The sequence below is a fragment of the Tamandua tetradactyla genome, chromosome 10 (assembly GCF_023851605.1).
Source record: "Tamandua tetradactyla isolate mTamTet1 chromosome 10, mTamTet1.pri, whole genome shotgun sequence".
Lineage (NCBI taxonomy): Eukaryota > Metazoa > Chordata > Mammalia > Pilosa > Myrmecophagidae > Tamandua > Tamandua tetradactyla.
In genome coordinates, this window is record NC_135336.1 from 25975278 (window position 1) to 25994855 (window position 19578).

The 19578-nt window shown below is 35.8% G+C and overlaps 1 protein-coding gene across 5 annotated transcripts in view; it reads left to right on the top strand.

Moving 5' to 3' along the window:
- GSK3B (glycogen synthase kinase 3 beta) overlaps positions 1–19578 on the top strand; it is a 283540-nt gene that overhangs the window by 168050 nt on the left and 95912 nt on the right. For all 5 annotated transcript variants that reach the window (XM_077118222.1, XM_077118221.1, XM_077118224.1 and 2 more), the window contains 2 exons: positions 15097–15227; positions 18544–18650. In XM_077118222.1, coding sequence (XP_076974337.1) covers positions 15097–15227; positions 18544–18650 — 238 coding nt within the window. The remainder of the gene's footprint in view (positions 1–15096; positions 15228–18543; positions 18651–19578) is intronic.

A 19578-nucleotide genomic window follows, 5' to 3' on the forward strand; every position in this document is an offset into this window, starting at 1 on the left:
TGTTGAACATGTTTCCACTTTTGACTATTCTAAATAATGATGCTAAGAACATTGGTGTACAAATATCTGTTTTAGTCCCTGTTTTCAGTTCTTTTGGGTAGGTTCCTAAGAGTGGAGTTGCTGGATCATGTGGTAATTCCATACACAACTTGCTGAGAAACTGCCAAACTGTTTTCACTATTGGCTGCACTGTTTCATACTCTCACCAGCAATGCAAAAGTGTTGCTGTTTCTCTGCATCCTTGCTAGCATTAATTTTTTGTTTTTTTTAAAATTTATTAATTAAAAAAACTTAAGAACAAACAAAAACATTAAACATTATTATTATTATTTTTAATAATAGCCATCCTAGTAGTGTGAACTGGTATCTCATTGTGGTTTTTCCAGCTCATTATTTATTTTTATTCCATATGTTCTACTCGTCTGTTGACAAGGTAGATAAAAGGAGCATCAGACACAAGATTTTCACAATCACACAGTCGCATTGTGAAAGCTATATCATTATACAATCATCATCAGGAAACATGACTACTGGAACACAGCTTTACATTTTCAGGCAGTTCCCTCCAGCCTCTCCATTACATCTTGGATAACAAGGTGATATCTATGTAATGCGTAAGAATAACCTCCAGGATAACCTCTCAACTCTGTTTGGAATCTCACAGCTGTTGACACTTTGTCTCATTTCACTCTTCCCCCTTTTGGTTGAGAAGGTTTTCTCAATCCCTCAATGCTGGGTGTCAGCTCATTCAGGAGTTTTTCTCAATCCCTTAATGCTGAGTCTCAGCTCATTCTAGGTTTTCTGTCCCACATTGCCAGGAAGGTCCGCACCCCTGGGAGTCATGTCCCACGTAGACAGGGGGAGGGTGGTGAGTTTGCTTGTTGTATTGGCTGGAGACAGAGGCCACATCTGAGCAACAGAAGAGGTTCTCTTGGGTGTGACTCTTAGGCCTAATTTTAAGTAGGCTTGACCTATCCTTTGTGGGGTTAAGTTTCATGTGAACAAACCCCAAGACTGGGGGCTCAGCCTATAGCTTTGGTTTCTTATTGTGGTTTTGATTTGTATTTCTTTAAAAAAGTAATGATGTTAAGTATCTTTTCCTATGCTTTTTGGCCATTTATATTTCTTCTTTGGAGAACAGCCTATCTAAGTCTTTTTCCCATTGCTTAATTGGGCTGTTTATTTTTTGTCATAGAGTTGTTTGAGTTCTTCATATATTCTGGTTATAAAAGCTTTATCAGATACAAGTTTTCCATATATTTTTCTCTCATTCTCTGCATTGTCTTTTTTTTTTTTTCCAGCTTTTTAACATATATACAAAGCAAAGAAAGAAAAAAGCAATAGTTTTCAAAGCACTCTTCAACAAATAGTTACAGGACAGATCCCAGACTTTGTTATGGGCTACAATACCATCATCTCAGATTTTTCCTTCTAGCTGCTCCAGAATATAGGAGGCTAGAAGGAATAAATATTTTTTTTATCGTCACAATCGACTTCTTTTCTGAGAAATACCATGTATACAAAAAGCCATAAATTTCAAAGCACAGCACAACAATTAGTTGTAGAACAGATTTCAGAGTTTGATATGAGTTACAGTTTCACAATTTAGTTTTTTTTCTTCTAGATGCTTTAAGATACTGGAGACTAAAATAAATATCAATTTAATGATTCAGCAATCATAATTCATTTGTTAAACCCTACCTTCTCTGTATAACTTCACCATTATCTTTGATCTTTCTATCCCACTCTTTAGGGGTATTTGGGCTATGCCCATTTTTTTTTTTAACTTTTTAATTGTATAGTATAACATATATACAAAGCAAAAAGTTCCCATTTATTTATTTTTTCTTTGGTTGCTTGTGCTTTGGGTGTAAAGTTTAGGAAGCTATCTCCTATTACTAGGTCTTGAAGATGTTTCCCTACGTTTTCTTCTGGAAGCTTTATGGTGTTAGTTTTTATGTTTAGGTTTTTGATCCACTTTGAGCTAATTTTTGTATAGGGTGTAAGGTAAGGATACTCTTTCATTCCTTTGGCTATTGATATCCAGTCCTCCTGTGCCCATTTATTGAAAAGACTATTTTGTCCCAGTTCAGTGGATTTGGGGGCTTGTTAAAAGCTGGTCATAGATTTGTCTATTTCTGTGCTCTCCATTCAGTTCTGTTGGTTAGTACTTCAGTCTTTGTGCCAGTACCATGCTGTTTTGAACATTGTGGCCTTGTGATAAGTTTTAAAGTCTAGAAGTGTTAATCCTCCCACTTCGTTCTACTTTTTTGGGGGGGCAGGGATTCTTTTAACTATTCAGGGTCTCTTTTCCTTCCAGATGATTTTGGTAACTACTTTTCCAAGTCTTCAAGGTAGGTTGTTGGAATTTTGATTGATACTGTGTTGCATCTGTAGATTCCGGAGAGGCAGGTCAAGACTGTACTTTTGCGGGAGAGGTACGTTGGGCTAGGGCAGGCAGGCACATGCTTTGGGTGGGCGTGTGGGGCCAGTATACATCTGAAGGGTTGGTGGGGCAGAGGCAGAGCGCAGAGGTGGGTGGAGGTGATAGGGTTCAGATGCATGGAGCGTGGGCTGAATTGTGGGTTGTGGGATTGCACCTGTGAGGATAATGTGTTCAAGGAATGCGGCTTGGCTTACTTCCTAGACCCCATCTCCCCTGCCATGCACTCCTGAGGGCTTTGGGCTTCTGCGTCAGTTCTGGTATAATCCTCTTTGGCTTCCTATAAAAGAAGTGCTGCTAACTTGAAGGTGGTTTCACTGTCTACTTCAATTCCCCCGTTGGTGGAAAATGAAAGCATCACTGAACACTGGTGTTCTAGATTGTAGCAAATGGTTGTGGAGTTGGGGAGCTCTCTGAATTGTCTTTTTTTTTTTGCATGGATCAGCTCTGGGAATCGAACCCGGGTCTCCGGCATGGCAGGTGAGAATTCTGCCACTGAGCCACCATTGCATTGGCCTGCATTATCCTTTTACTTGCTGGATGTTGTCCTTTGATGCACAGAAATTTTTAAGTAATGTTGCCTCCTATCAGGATAGCCACCTTTTTGTTTGCAAGGATCTTGGGGAACTGACTTGCATGGAATATCTTTTTCCATCTGTTCACTTTCAGCCTACTTGTGTCTTTGGGTCTATGATGAGCCTCGTGTATACAGCATATACATGGATCATTTTTAAAAACTCCATTCTGCCAGTCTGCAGATTGGATTTTTTGATTGGGGAGTTAAATGCATTAACACTCAAACTTTTATTACTGTGAAGTCAGTTCTTAATTCAGCCATCTTATTGTTTTTTTGGTCATATCTACTTTTTTCCCTCTCTTCTTATTCTTTAAGTTACTTTTGCTAGTACTCTTTAATTCTGTACCATCCTTCAGAACTCTCTCTCCTGTCTGTTCTTTCTGGCCGGTAGCACTCCCTTTAGTAGTTCTTTGGGGGCCAGGCCAGCCTCTTAGTAATGAGCTCTGTCAACTTCTGTTTATCTGTGAATATGGTAAACTCTCCCTCAGTTTTGAAAGACAGCTTGGCTGGATAGAGAATTCCTGGCTTTCAATTTTTCTTTCTCAGTGTCTTAAATATATCATAATATATCTTAAATGTATTGTAATACTTCTTTCTCATCTCCGTGGTGTCTGATGAGAAATCCATACTTAGTCTTATTTTTTTTTTTTTTTTTTTTTTTATTTTAAAGGAAAGACAGAGAGAAGGAAGGAAGGATAGAAGGAAGGAAGGAAGGAAGAAAGGGAAACATCTTTAAACATTTTCTTGTTTTATTGTATTTTGTTTCTTTGTTTTTGTTACATGGGCTGGGGCCGGGAATCGAACCGAGGTCCTCCGGCATAGCAGGCAAGCACTTTGCCCACTGAGCCACCGCGGCCCGCCCTACTTAGTCTTATTTGGCTTCTCTTGTATGTAGTGAATCGTTTTTCTCTTGCTGTTTTCAGAATTTTCTTCTCTTCAGCATTTGATAGTTTGTTTACTGTGTTTCTTGGAGTGTGTCTGTTTGGACCTATTCTATTAGGAGTATATTGGGCTTCTTGGATTTGCATATTTAGATGATTTATGGGTGTTGGGAAATTTTCAGCCATTATTTCTTCGAATATTCTTCCTGGCCCTATTCCCATCTCTCTTCCTTTTTGGGACACCCGTAATGTGTGCTTGTGCACTTTGTGTTATCAGTCAGTTCCCCAAGATCCTGCTCAAATTTTTCTGTTTTTCTCTCCATTTGTTCTTTATGCTCCTGTAGTGTCTTCTTAATAACCTTTATCTCTTTATATACATTTCCTTTATTTCTTTGAGTTGATTCAGGAGATTTTTGGCATCTTTGATTAGTTCTTCCAGATTCTGTGTCTACTGTGACTTTTTTTATTTGTTTCTTTGATTGGTTTTAGTATGCCTTGTAATTTTTTGCTGCTATTTGGTCATCTCATTATCTTGATGTGTCTATTCTGAAGGTTGGTTTCTCTCTGTTGTCGAGGATTCATTGCCTTGGCTTGTATTGGAGCACTGCCTTGCCATTGGTATTTCTAGGCCAAAATGGGGCCAGGTACCAGGAGGTATAGCCAGTTCCAGTGGGCCTGGGATAGGCTCTGGAGAGGCTCTGAACAGCCCTGTAATTTTCCCTTGCCCTTTCCAGTGTGCATAGCTGATGGTGATCTTCGGTGACTTATGGTTCTTCAGAAGCTGTTTACCTCCTGGATCCCCACATCGTCTGACCCGGTGGGGCTGAAGCTGCAGGGTTCCTGTTTTCTCACTTTGCTGGCCAAAATCTGGCTTAGTATTGGACTCTGTCCTCCATAGTACTTCTGGCATAGGATTCCTCTGGCTGCTGCAGCATGCAACCGTCCCCCAAGCTACGATTCAGCCTCCTCCTGCTTCTTCCCGCACAGGTTTTGGCTGGGTGCCACATGTTGACAGTCTCTGTCCATGTTTTCTCACACCTTTCATTCCTCACTGACCTAGGCTTTGAAATCTCCTCTTCTGTCCTGTGCCTCTCCAAACAGTTAATTTTAGCAGTTTCAGCCTGGCTACTTGCTGCTTTGGGGGAAGAATTTTGTGATTCCCTCCCTATTCTTCCATTTTGGAAACTCCTTCATGTTGCCCATTTATATTTAACCCTCCCCAGCAGTTTAAATACTGCTGTGGTTCCCTGTGGGCTTAGGTCTCTGTGTCTGAATGTAGTTGTGGATCTGTCTCACTGCTGTGAGAGCTTTTCATCTTTGTCTCTGGTACTGGAAAGTGGGAGGTGTTCCATACCGGCTGTTGCCTTGGGTACTTCCCGAACTGTGTGAAACTGAGTGATGGGGAGGGGAGAGGACTGGCTGGTCTAGAGCATAAATTTCCTACCTGGTATTTTTTTTCTTCTTCTTTCTTCAGTTCAGCATTTCTGGAATCCTTTCCAGTCTTTACTTTCCTTCAGGGTTCTGAGTCAGTGAGGTTTGTACTGTTCTTTGCTCTGAGGAGAAGTTTGTTTTAGCTGTTCTATATTGCCATATTGACATCTCTTGTTTTTTAAACTCTCTCTCCAAATATAAAATTCTTGGCTGTCAATTATTTTTTTTCAGCACTTCACGTATTTCAAGCCACTTATCTTCTTTCCTCCGTGGTTTTTGATGAAAATCTGATCTCAGTCTAATTGGTATTTCCTTGTAAATAATACCTTGTTTTTCTCTTCCAGCTTCAGAACTCTCTGTAATCAATATGATGTGGTTTATTTTCCTTCATATTTATCCTCTTTGGTATTCTCTGAATTTCTTAGATGTACATATTCACATCTTTTTTGAAGTTTGGGAAGTTCTCTCTGGTTTTTTCTTGACTGTTCCTATTGACCATTTCTCTTTTTCTCCTCCTCTGGAACTCCCATGATACATATATTGGTGCACTTGACTTCTTTTCCCGTAGCTTTCTTAGGCTGTTTTTGCTTTTAGTGTTTCCTTTTTTCTTTCTTCTCTTCATCCTGACTCATTTCAAGTACTTTGTCTTCAGGTTCACTGGTTCTTTCTTCTGCCAGCCTCATTCTGCTCTTGAAACCCTCCTGGAAATTTTTCCTTTCATTTCCTCTGATGTTCAACTCCAGTAGTTCTGTTTGGTTCCTTTACAAAAGCTCTATCTCTTTACTTAGACTTTCATATTGTTCATTCACTGTATTCCTGTTATCCTTTAGTTCTTACTCTATACCTTCCTTCTCCTTAAGCATTTTTAAAATTTTATTTGTAAAGGTTTTGTTCAATATTTCACTTTGTCATCTTCTTCATTGTTTTTTCTGGATTTGTAGCCTGTCCTTCAGTTGAGCCATCATGTCCTGTTTCTTCATTTGTCTTTCTCCTTTTGTTGAGCACTCCATATTTTAATATTTTTAAATACTAACTCTGGGCTTTATTCTCTGGGATGTCTGTTTCTTGGTTTTGTAGCCAGCTGGCAATGAAACAGATTTTCTTGGGCTTCAGCCTGACTATCAGAAAGCCTGCTCTAAGAGAATGCACTGTATAGTGTTTTCTCTGGCTTTCTGGATCTCTGTCTGGTCCTGGGCTTTTGCTTGTTACTTGTTTTGGAGGTCCCCTGTTTTTCGGAGTTTGGCTGTCCCCTCTGTTTCTTTGGAGACAGGCCTCCCTCTCCTGGGCATTTGACTCTGACATACCTTTGTTTCAGATTGGTAGCCCTTCCGCTAACTGTCTCACACATCCCTGAGGAAGCACTGCATCTTTGAATCTTTACTCCCTCTACCCCCTTTGCAAGTAGTGGTGAAAGAATGGCTGTTCCTGCCTTTGTTGGGGTGGGTTGAAACAATAGGTACCAACACCCTCAGAGCCAGGAATCTGAGGTCCAAATTGGTAATTAAAAGCTATGATCAGTTGTCTGTCATTCCCATATCCATTCTTGGAGAAGAGGATTTTTATGCCTTTTCTGTCAGCAGCATCTAGCCAAGGTCTGACCCCTGTAGTGGTTTGCAATGGTGATAGGCACTGATAGCTGCTGCGTAGAGAGAGCAGTTTACAGTTTTTTTGTTTTTTTTTTTTTTACCATAATTTATCTTCCTCTTTCTCTGGCTTCTACCTGGTTGCTGTCCAGAGTATTTCTGCCCTCTGGTGTTTCACCTGTTTAACAGTTGTTTTGGTGAGAGTTCTGAGTCCTGCAGCTCCCCACTCCGCCATTTTCCATGCAATTATTTTGAATTAGCAAAATTTCTTTGCAGAAAAGGAGGGGTGTGGTGATAACCTCAGATTGATTCTCCAAATTAATTTGTGTTGATCTATATTGATCCCTATCTAAGCAATACCTATTCTTCCTACCATTTTTTTAAAAATATCTACATTTTTTTTTATTTTGATATGCTTTCAAATTTACAGGACAATTACAAAAATAATAGAAACCCCATACAGAAAATTCCAACTATTCCTCCCCCCCTCCCCCCAAGATACCTAGATCCACCATATTTTGCCACATTTGCTGAATCTATCTTTCTATTTTTTGAACACTTGAGTGTAGGTTGCATATATCTTGTTTCTTGAACACTAGATACTGCCAGGCACTACACTGTATGTCCTCCAGCAGGCAGTTCTTAACCCAGGCAGCTATGACTTGCTTGCTCTTCCACAACATTCTGTAGGAGAGCTCTGTGCACTGCCTTCTACACACAGAGCAACTTCTGGAATGGTGAGCCTGTGATGAAAGTCTTGGTTCAATCCCTCAGTCTGCTACCAGACCACGGAAACTGGACCAGACACAATGGGCTTCCCATATGTGTATGGCATGGAGGTTGTTAACCTGTTTCCTTTGAAACTGAGAAGCATAGACTAGCATCATCCAAAGCTAGTAAGGGGATGGTAAAGAGACCAGCTGGGGCACCATAAGATCCTATTACTTTTAAGTTGCCTTTTTCTTGGGTTTGGTGTTCTTGCTACCCTGTTACTGCAGTCCTTTAATTATTGTCTGGAGTTTAAGAAAGATATCTCTACCAGTTCTTGCGGAGTTACTGTGGAGTAAAAGAGCCCTGAAGCTTCTCACTCCACCGTCTTCATCAAGGTAATGCCCATATGTATGTATTTTCCTAAATCTTATAATAATGGTCCTCAAGGCTTTTTCTTAGCCAAAGGCCCAGGAACTTCTACTGGTGAATAGACTCTGCTAGGCCAATCTTCTGCCTTTATTCACACCTTCTTACCAGTGTGACAAGCTGTCAGCGATCCTGGACTGCTCTATAGCATGGGAAGTCATGTGACGGCATTTGCTGGTCTTTCCTTCTCTTCTGGGTTCTGTTGCTTCCAGCCCCTACCACTTTTAAACTTAAAATATTCCAGAAGATTGTATCTTTTTCTGTATTATCCTACAGAAGTTTTGCTCATTTTAGAATCCTTTTATTAGTCATCTGAAACATTTATTTTCATTGTTGGAAATTTCAAACATTTGTAAAAGTAGAGAAAAGAGTCCCCTGTGTACTCATCATTCAGCTTCAGTAATTATCAATTTATGGTCAATTTTGTTTGATGTATACCACCCACCAATCTCTATTCCCTTAGTTTATTTTGAAGTAAATCCTATATATTATTATATCATTTGTATTTCATATATATGTGTGAAATAATAGACTTTTATTAATGAAGTAGAATCATTATAATTGCTGTCTATATAAATAAATAGTATTTCATTACCATTATTAATAATCTAGCCAGCCAGTGTTTATACTCTTATGTAATCTTTTAATTTGTTTTTAAGTTTCTGTGTATGGATTTAGATCTAAGGAAGGACCATATGCTGTGATTGGCCTACATGCTTCTAATATGTGTTTTAATTTTTAGATTTTTTTTTCTTTCTCTTTTAAAACTTTTTAAAGAAATTGGTCTTTTGACCTAGAGTTTCTCTGGGGGTCGTGACTTTGCTGATTGGATTTTATGTTGTTGTTGACATGTTCCTCTGTCTTCAGTAATTTCTACAAATTGGTAATTAGAAAAGTGGTAATATGCATATATATTTGGTGAGAATTAGGGCTATTTCATATGTTGTGTTAGGTTCTTTCATAAGAAAGAACATAATATTTTTCTTTTAGTGATGTTGGTAGCTATTTATATTCATTGCATTGCCTAAACCCATTTATTCATCAAGGGTTACAAAATGTTGATATTCCAATAATAATAGTATTCCTTCTTCATTTATAAGTTAGAATACTTCAGTAAAGAGAAACTTTCTCACATCAACTGTATAGTTATTGGGAGGTACCTTTTGGATAAGGAAGACAGGATACATGTTTGATTTTTACCTTTCACCTAGCAAAAATTTATAAAAATCAGTTGAGTGTGCTGGTTTGAAAGGATGTATGTCCCTTAGAAAAGCCATGTTTTAATTAAATCCCATTTCATAAAGGCAGAATAATCCCTATTCAATACTGTATGCTTGAAACTGTAATCAGACCATCTCCCTGGAAATGTGATTTAATCGAGAATGGTTGTTAAGCTGGATTAGGTATGACGTCTTCACCCATTTGGGTGGGTCTTGATAAATTTCTGGAGTCCTATAAAAGAGGAAACATTTTGGAAAATGAAGGAGAGATTCAGAGAGAGCAGAGCAGAACGACATAGCCACAAGAAGCAGAGTCCACCAGCCAGCGACCTTTGGGGATGAGGAAGAAAAATGCCACCCCGGGAGCTTCATGAAACAGGAAGCCAGGAGAAGAAGCTAGCAGATGATGCCATGCTCGCCATGTGGCCTTCCAGATGAGAGAGGAACCCTGGTGTGTTCACCATTTGCCTTTCCAGAAGAAAGAGAAACTCTATGTTTGCCCTGTGCCCTTCCACTTGAGAAAGAAACCCTGAACTTCATCAGCCTTCTTGAACCAAGGTATCTTTCCCTGGATGCCTTAGATTGGACATTACTATAGTCTTGCATTAATTGGGACATTTTCTCAGCCTTAGAACTGTAAACTGTCAACTTATTAAATTCCCCTTTTTAAAAGCCATTCCATTTCTGGTATATTGCGTTCTGGCAGCTAAGCTAACTAGAAAGTTGGTTTCTTAGCATCCTCCAAAGGTGACCAGTGAGACTGTTTATTGTTTTTGTAATATCTTGCATGAGTCTTAATATTCTTTGGTAGCTTTCTTACTTTCTAGTATGACAAAGTGTTTCATGTTCACCTTATACATTTTACCCCCAGACCTGGAATTAGCCTTTGTTCTTCAAGGAAGCTTTGTTCTTTTAGTGGGAAATGGTATTTGGAGCCCAGGGGTGGGCTCATTGCCACATAGTTGATTATTGTTCTAGGTCTTTTTAGTTGACAGCGCTAGTAATTATGGGGTAATTTTCAAATGTAAAATATTTATTTTTCCCCAAAGCAAAATACATGCTGAGTTCATATTGATAGTTCCAATTAAGATTCAGGACTGTTGGTTTTAACTAAAATGATCTTATATCTCTCTCCTTTTTCTTACCCTCAAAATTACGTTTTTCAAAGACATCACAATTACTTATTTTCTCTATTCCATGCAACGTACCGTAGTCTTCAGAGTAACAGTCCCAGCACACCAAGAACTGAAAATAATCTAAAGTCAGTTTTTTTATCCTCTTGATATATCTCATTAGGGATGGACAGTCACATTTCTCTGATTTAAAGAAACATGAAATCTTCTCTGCATGGTTATACCCCTATAAGCTTTGTTTTACTTTTATTTTTAATTGCTTTTTTGAAAATTAATTTTACTGTGTAATTATGTAAAATATTTACATGATTCCAAAGTAAAATCTATAAATCAGGATATTGTGAAAGAAATTTAGGTTTTATCTCTATTCCCTATACCCTATTCTTTCCCTCCCTCAGAGTTAAATATTAAAAATATCTTATAGTTTATCCTGTTATTTTTAAAAATAAGCAAATGTGTAATGTACTTTATCTGTTCTCTACCCTTTTTAGATAAATGGTTACTTGATATATACATATTCCTCTACCTTGCTTTTTAAATTGAAATATATCTTGGCTATCACTCCATATTAATATATTGATATTTTGCCTTCCTTCTTACAGCTGTATGTTGTTGCACTTTATGGCTGCATCTTTATGTAACCCATTACCTCTTAATAGATGTAGGGTTTTTCTCTTCACTTTTTGCATTTTTTTTCCAGCATATATTTAGACTAAATTCCTTGCTCCTTGTATTTTAAAAAAGAAAGTAAAATCATTGTATTATTAGAAAGAAAGTAAAATTATTGAAGTAGAAATACAGAGAAAGATCTAGCTTCCTTCTCCCCATTCTGGGAGAAAGGGTGGTTTTTTTGCTTTAGTTTTTTTACTTTTTGTATTGTGTAATATAAAATATGTACAAAGCAAAGAAAGAAAAAAGTAATACTTTTCAAAGCACTCTTCAACAAGTAGTTCTGTGACAGATCCAAAAGTTTGTCATGGCCAAACTTACCATCCTGTCAGATTTTTCCTTCTAGCTCCAGAGTATAGGAGACTAGAAGGAACAAGGGTGATTCTTATATATGCTCACAGCCCTTCCAGAATTAAAGCTTTTTGTTCTGGGCATTATTCTTTGGGACACAAATCTCTTATATTTAGGGGTCTGAAAAAGAGAAAAACAGTGTCTGGAATTGATGAGTTACAAGTTGATCTCATTCACTTATTTGTTCTATGTAGTTTTGTTATAGTCCTATTATGTGAAAAATAGTTGGATTGGGAGATGAACAAAAACATGTTAAATACATAGAACTCTCACCTTGAGGAATCTCACCATCTTATAAGGGATTGTTTGGAATACACATTACCAAAATGACAACTTCTGTTTCTGGCTTGTGATTGTTTGACTTTCACTTTTTCTGGAAGAATTGATTATGTTCTGTGTTATAATCTTACTGTGTAATTGTTTTTTTCTTTTTATAATACTAGTTATTTTGTAGTTGACAATAGTTAGAATACAAGTTCAGAAGTTTTTGATACCTTTGTTTTCTCTAATGAGAATTTTTCAGAGCTAAGTGGGTCATAAAATGCAACTGTAAAAAGATGCCTGACAATCATTGTTGTGAGTTTGTTTTTCTTATTGAAAAGGTGATTAAGAATGGCGTCTAAATCCATTTTTGTGAATCATAAATAAGTTTGTTGTTTTAAATGGTTTCCACACTGAAGAAAAGTTATTGAAGTTGAGTTAGAATTGATAATAGCTTTGTAACTGTGGTCAAATTACTTCCTCTCCTGTAAAAAAGAGGATAAATGTGTATCTTCAGAGTGATTGCGTGAATTAAATATAACAAACAGGTGGAAAACACTTGGTTTGGTGTTTAGTACATGTTAAGTAAGTTTGTTGAATTTAAAAATATATTTGTGTTTCTAAGAGTTTATCATTCTAATCTCTTTCTTAGTGAACACACTAATGATTAAAATTTTATACTTTTATGTCATAGAATAATGACAAAATAAATTGTAATTAAAATCATAATTAAAAGAGAAGGGCATACTCACTTACCCAGGACATAACAGGAGATTATTTATCTGATAGTGAGCAAGTTGCTTTACCTCTCTCTGTATAAAATGAAAATGGTAATTATATCTATTTCATAGGGTTATTAAATGAGAGTAAATGAATTAATACATGCAAAGCACTTACAATGCCTCTCACATAAGTTGTTTTTCTTATTCTCATTGTTGCTACCCTTCTAAGGTAGAAAGCTTCTCAGCTTTTTTATAGATATATTTTTACAGAATGAACAAAGAGAGATAAAAAATTGCTTATTTATTTTCTCATCCTAACTTTTCAAAAGGTAAGATAAACAGACTGGAGATAGAATAGATCTTTTAGATGAAATACAGTGAAATGACATCTAAAAATTAACCTCATTTATATACTTAGGTATTTTTGACAAAGAAAACTTTTTTTCACTGATTCTTGCTGACCTTGATATTAATATCCTGATGTAGTTGGTAAAATCACTCCTTTACCTAGTCACTCATGTTTCTTATGAAAGATCACTTTATTAGTAGTAGTGAATTAAACTCTTAGAGTATGCTATACGACTTGAAGAATGATTATGTGACTAGCAATACAACAATAAATTATGAAGTTTTCATAAAATTATGAGTAGTTGTGGTGAATTGAATTGCATACCCTGATTTGGACAAGTTCTTGGTCCTGGTCCACATTCTGGTAATTATGGACCCTATTGTAAATAAGATCTTTTCAGGATGTTACTTCAGTTAAGAAGTGGCCCAACTAAATCAGTTGGGCTTTAATCTGGATTGCTTGAGTCCTTTATAAGCAGAATGAAAGTCAGATGAGGAGAGAAGTCACAGCCATTTAAACTCCATGTGATGGAAAAGCCAAAGAACTCCAAAGATTGCCGGTCAACCAGAAAGATACCAAGGAGGAAGATACCCCACGAGGGAAGCAATCCTTCTATCCTCTGACACCACAAGCCCAATAAATTCTGTTGTTAACACATTGTATAGTATCAGTTTTAGCAGATGGGAAACTAAAATAGTAATGATACCTAAATGCCTGAACCTTAATTTGGTGCTGAAATGCTGATTTTGTTGAAGATCTTAATCTAAACATTTTTGCATCATGCTTCATTTTAAAGAAGGCCTAAGCATTTCTAGCTTTAGTTCAGTTTTAAGAAGAATATACTGAAATGCAACTCTGCAGTTTTCATCATGCCTCTTTGTAGAATAGTTTCATGTTAAGTTTAATTGATCTAAGTATTAGTAATAACCTCCAAAGATGGTGCATTAATCACTACTTCATCTGACCTTTTAATTTTTAGTTGTTTTTTTTTTTTTTAACCAGGGCGCTTGTTTCTTTTCTTTGAACCACTTCAAAAATTCTTTCCATGGTATGTAACCTGGAGGTAGAGGTCAGAAGGTAGTAAGTCAGAAAGAGCAAACCTAAGCTCTGAGTTTGGAATAAATAGAAGCTTTAAGGTATAATCAACTTTCTACACAATGTCCCTGTCTTTCCAAGTCAAGAATCTTTTTCTTTCCCCGAAGACCCTGTTTCTTAAGTCTATCTGTTTTTGTAATAAGATTGAAAAAAAATATTTCATTTGATCCCAGTAGTCAGCTAGGCATCTGTTTTTCAATGGCAGAAGAAGTGGCAGTACTTCTACCAGATTGGTTTAAACAAAAGCAATTTATTGGTTCACGGTTTGGGGGCTAGGACAAGTCCCAAATTGAGGTGTCAGCAAACTGATGCTTTTTCCCCAAAGTTTGTACCATTCTGGTTCTGGCTGCTACTGATCTTTGAAGTTTCTTGGTTTGTATCTACCTTGTGTCACATGGCTATGTCTTCTCCTTTATTTTCTGGGTTTTGTTGGCTTCTGACTTGCGACTCCTTCCTATGTGTTTCTCTGACTGTGTCTGACTCTCTTCTGTTTATAAATGCTTTCAGGAATCAGATTAAGGCCCAACCTGTTTGATTTGGCCCTGCCTTAATTTTAAAAGAACATCTTCAAGACATCTAATTTACAGTGGGCTCATACCCACAGTTATGTGGATTCGATTAAGAATGTGTCTAATTTGGGGTACATAATTCAATCTACTACTCCGGGTTACTGATCACTGATTATGTATTTTCCCAGTTCATCTGTGAATTTTCCCAGCTCTCTCTGTCAGTAACATCTGAGGATGACTTCTCAGGAAAAATATTATAAATATTATTCCGAAGATAAAACTGGGAATATTTTTACATTATAAACAGCTTGATATAGTAGAAAGAACAATGAATTTAAAACTCAGAAGACTTAAATTTTGCTTTAGATATAGTTGCTTATTAGTCATATGATTTGGCATACCTACTGAGCTTTTCATCTGTTTAAATAAAGAAAAGCCCATCTCAACATGCTTGTAGTGAGATATCAACAAGATAAAAAGTTTTGAAGCATTTTCTAAAGCTTTTCTTTTTTTAAGTTATTATAGGACAGTATAAATATAACATGGTTATAATAACATTTTAATGAACTAATTTGTATAGAAATGACATGAAAGCTTTTAAAGGAAGATTGAGTGCTAATATTCCCCAGGATATCATGTCTTCTGTTCTGAGAATCTGTTACTTCATTTACTGCATAAGGATTCTGATTTGTTTTGGATAGGATGTATTTAGTTAAGTTTTACTATTTTTTCCAGTTGTATATGTATCAGCTGTTCCGAAGTTTAGCCTATATCCATTCCTTTGGAATCTGCCATCGGGATATTAAACCACAGAACCTCTTGTTGGATCCTGATACAGCTGTCTTAAAACTCTGTGACTTTGGAAGGTAAGCAAGGTCTCTTTTTTTTTTCCCTTCCCCTTCCTTCCCTGCTCCCAAGCATAAGTTCTTTTAAATATATTCTTTTTATAATGTTAATATAAGCACTGTAGTCCTTATGAAAGAAACATAAACTAGTACAGCTCTTTGCAAGGGTAGTTTTAGGAATTTTCTCCAGTTATAAGAGTGTATGCTCTTTCATCCAATAATTTTGATTTCTAGGAATTATTTGCTTAAAAATACTCATGTACGTATTGTAAATCTTGAGAAAAATACTCATGTATATACAGGGACTTTATTGTTGTACTGTTTTTAAATGTCTGTCCATCAGAAAATGACCAAATAAAATACATTTGTACCATGCTTGTAATACGTGCAGCCATGAAAAACGAGGCAGCTCTGTTTAGACTGAAGAAATATGATCTTTATTATGAAAAAAGAAAGGTCAAAACTGTTATATAGTGTGGTCCCTTTTATATTTTTAAAATACACAGAACACATGATTTTTCTGTAAACTTAAAACTTTTCCAACAATAATATAAAACACAGTGTGTGACTATATGTATACAAATACATCATTTATTTCTAGAATAATACATAAGAAACTCCTTGCTATTGATTGCTCTGGGGAAAGGAAACTTCGGCAGTATTGTGTAGTCAGGAAACAATTTTTTTTGTAAATTGTACTTCAGTATTTTTGAATTTTTATTATGTATGCATTCCTTTTTCAATAAGAATTACATTTTCAAAATATTGATTTTTGAAATTACTGTATATCCTTAGAACTTCGGAGTTCCTCAATTTAGAAATGAGGTAAAAAGTCTAATAGCAGTGTTTTCTTCCTTTTCCTCTATAATTTGATATTTTTCTACCTTTTTTTGCAAGTTACAGCCCACTTTCTTAAACTTGTTCCTTGATAATATACCGTGTGTCTGTGGTAAACGTCATCCTTTCTCTTTTCATAGTGTTCAGTCTCTTGTGCCTCTCTGATCTAGCCTTTCAATGGAAATCAACCCTTATAACTCAGGCAATTGCTCTGCCACTTCCTCTCTGATGTAATCATCTAGAATAATGTCTCTTCTCTCAGCCTCAAAACATATCTTGGATTCTAATTTAATTCTTTTTCTTCTTTCTAACAAATTGTTTTCATTTCAGCTCTTTCTAAATTACATTTTGACCCACTCCTGCTAATATCTGTGTTCATACCTCATTCATACCTCATAATTGCACAGTTAAAACATTGGCTTTAATATTGGGTGTGTTTTCCACATGCTGTCATTTGAAAGAAGAGATCTTAAAATAAACATGTGCATCTGCCATACACATTTCTCACGAAGATGTCCTCTTAAGACTGTCCTCATTTACTGTTTCCTGAATCCAGACAACTTTTATAGGATCCAACTTACTTTACATGCTATAAATCTGTCCCCTGAACTATAAGAAAGAATAAAGGATATTAAATGAAAACTTTTATTTGATGCTTGAAGCAAAGCACTGCTACTTACTATCTGTGAGACAGACTGCTGAAATCACAGTTTTATTATTATAGGATGTCTTCCCCGCTGAGAGTGACTGACTGGTATGGACTGTAAAGACCTAGGAGGCACCAAGTTCTTAACAGTGTCACAGCACTGTTGCCATGGGCCATTCTCTTGGAACCTAGACATAGTTCTGTTTTAATAAATTTAGACTAGGGGTTTCATATATAGTAATAACTCAGTTTTATAAAGTCTTTTGTTAATAAATGTTTTTGTTTTGTTTTTAATATAATTGGTTTGAGCTTTTGGAGACACTTTAGAATCCTAGGTGCCAGATTGGTGGTGAGTTAAACAAAATAGTATTACTTTGTTGTTAATAGTTCTTTTTAGCATATAACAAGGCCAGAACTTAGTGAAGGGCTGATTGGTCTGTTTTAGGACTAAGGCTGTAAGGGACCACTTTTGTTGGACAAAGGAATGTATAATTCAACCCTTAGGTTCCCCAGGATTTACATCGAGCCTCACCTGTAAAAGAAAGAAGGTAACTTCATCACATAGTGAAGAAATCTCTCGAACTCAAGGCTTCCAATATTACCTCTGTGTCTTGTAGTGAATTTTCTGAATATCTCACTGGAATTCATCTTGTTAATTAAAAAAAAAAAAGTCTTTTAAAAAGGTAGAAAGATATTACAAGTTATGTCTTAAAGCAGGGTTTAATATTTGTTTATGAAATCCTTGCTATGTGTCAGTATTTGGGAAGATGGGTAAAATGTGAAACTCCCCAACCACTTCCTTGCTTTATGAAGAAAGAACAGGTTAAGGTTAGAGTCATCAGTGACTAGGAACAAATGGAAGAAAAGAAAGCCCAGATTTTGAAACATTTGTGACTTCTTTCATCTATTTCTACTCCAGTTTTCTTGTACCTTTACCTCAAAATTTCCTTAGCTTTTCTTTTTTACTTACCTCTTTTTTTTATTTTGCTGTTTTGATATTGTTGCTTGTATTTATTTCTTACATTTATTTTTGTTAGTATTGTATATTAAAATGATTAGCTTCTACAACAGTTTTTTATTTCTGTATATCTGCAACTTATCTTGAGGTACATCTCAACAGAAATCACTTTTAATCAATAGTTGAAATGTATGCCACAAGCTATTTTGGAAGAAGTGTTACAGTAAGAGAATACCTAATTAAGTCTACCACAGCAGAATTAGAATTCATAGGCTGTAAATCATCTCTAAAAATTGGTCCCTAAAAAAGTGGACCAATTTTTTTCAGTTTATTGGATAAAAATGCTTAGACAGTTAATAAATTGACTAAGATGGTGGAGAAATAAAATATATTGGACTTGTAAGCCTTACAATCAGGAGTCAGATTGTAGGAGTGACCAGTTTCTTACTATTAAAAAAGATCATATTGAATGAGGAATATTTATTTTTTTATTATTAGCCAGAAGCATAATCATACTTTTTGGTTGGAGGAGGGGCCTCTTGTTTTTCTGCCCTTCCTTCTTTGTATTTCATTAGGTGGAATTTGGGGAGCAGAAGATCAGAAGAAGTCAACATCTGCTCCTCTATTATTTTTATCTCTTTTCATTCCTTAGGTGACAGTTAACAAATGCTTTCTTTTAAATTATTCTTTTTCCCAAGCTAATATGATAAAATTATAGATTTCTTATACCAGAAATAGTTATAGTATATTTTCTTTTTTGTATGTTGTCTGATTGGAATTAAGCGAATTTTGGATAAACATTGTTTTATGAATGAGAACAGTTTAGGTCCTTAAATTTTAAGGTTTAGATTTAGTTTAAAGAAATTCTGCTTCTTCTGCTTCTTTCTTTTTATTAGTGCAAAGCAGCTGGTCCGAGGAGAACCCAATGTTTCGTATATCTGTTCTCGGTACTATAGGGCACCAGAGTTGATCTTTGGAGCCACTGATTATACCTCTAGTATAGGTAAGTACTGAATTTGAATATAATGTCTTACAATTATTAATTGCCTCTCCTTTTTATTTATTTGGCTGTTGTTACTAACCTAAGCTTTCACTTAAATATAAAGATGTTTGCACTCTAAAATATATTTTTTCTTAAAGATTTATACACAAAAATGTATAGAATTTTAAAAATTGTACTCTTGTAGTCTAGTTTTAAGTGTTTTAGACTATTCGAAGGAATAATAAAACTGTTCTTTTACCATTGCATAATATAGATCCTAAATATAGTTATTTAATTTCAATTTCAAGTCAGCTTTTTTAAAAAAACAAATTTGAACTTTTTTATTAATAGATGGGCTAAATTCACTGATTCTGTAGAAGTGTGTTTAGTGGCAGAGGGTATTGAATTGAGAGAATTTGCTTCACTTTTAATTGACCTTCCCTTATACCCCATAACTCTTTAACCCACTAGCTAGTAGTGAGGAGAAGGAGTATGATCAGCTGGACTGGCACAAATAGAAAGCTAATAGATGAGTAGCAACTTTAGGCCAGGTGTGCAGGCCAAAATTATTATACTATTACATAATGATTCCCTGGAGGGAATTCCTTAGTTCAAAAACAGAAAACGGAAGTATACAAATAATTTCCCCATCCTCCCACTCCCAAAAAAAGAAAAAGTATCATAAAACCTTGGAAAATCATAATTTGGACAGTTTTTGTTTTTATGATACAAATGGAATTTTTCTGATATATATATATAGATGCATAAAGACCCATAAACGGAAACGTATTATTAACTTTTGTATGTGAGGATGCTGGTGTTAACACCTTTAATAGACCATGTGTAGGTTTTGGGTCTATAATATTGAAAATTTTGTTTATTATCAAATGCATATCTGTTTTAGTTAACTGACTTTGCAAAACTAATCAAGCTGTTTAGGGATAATACC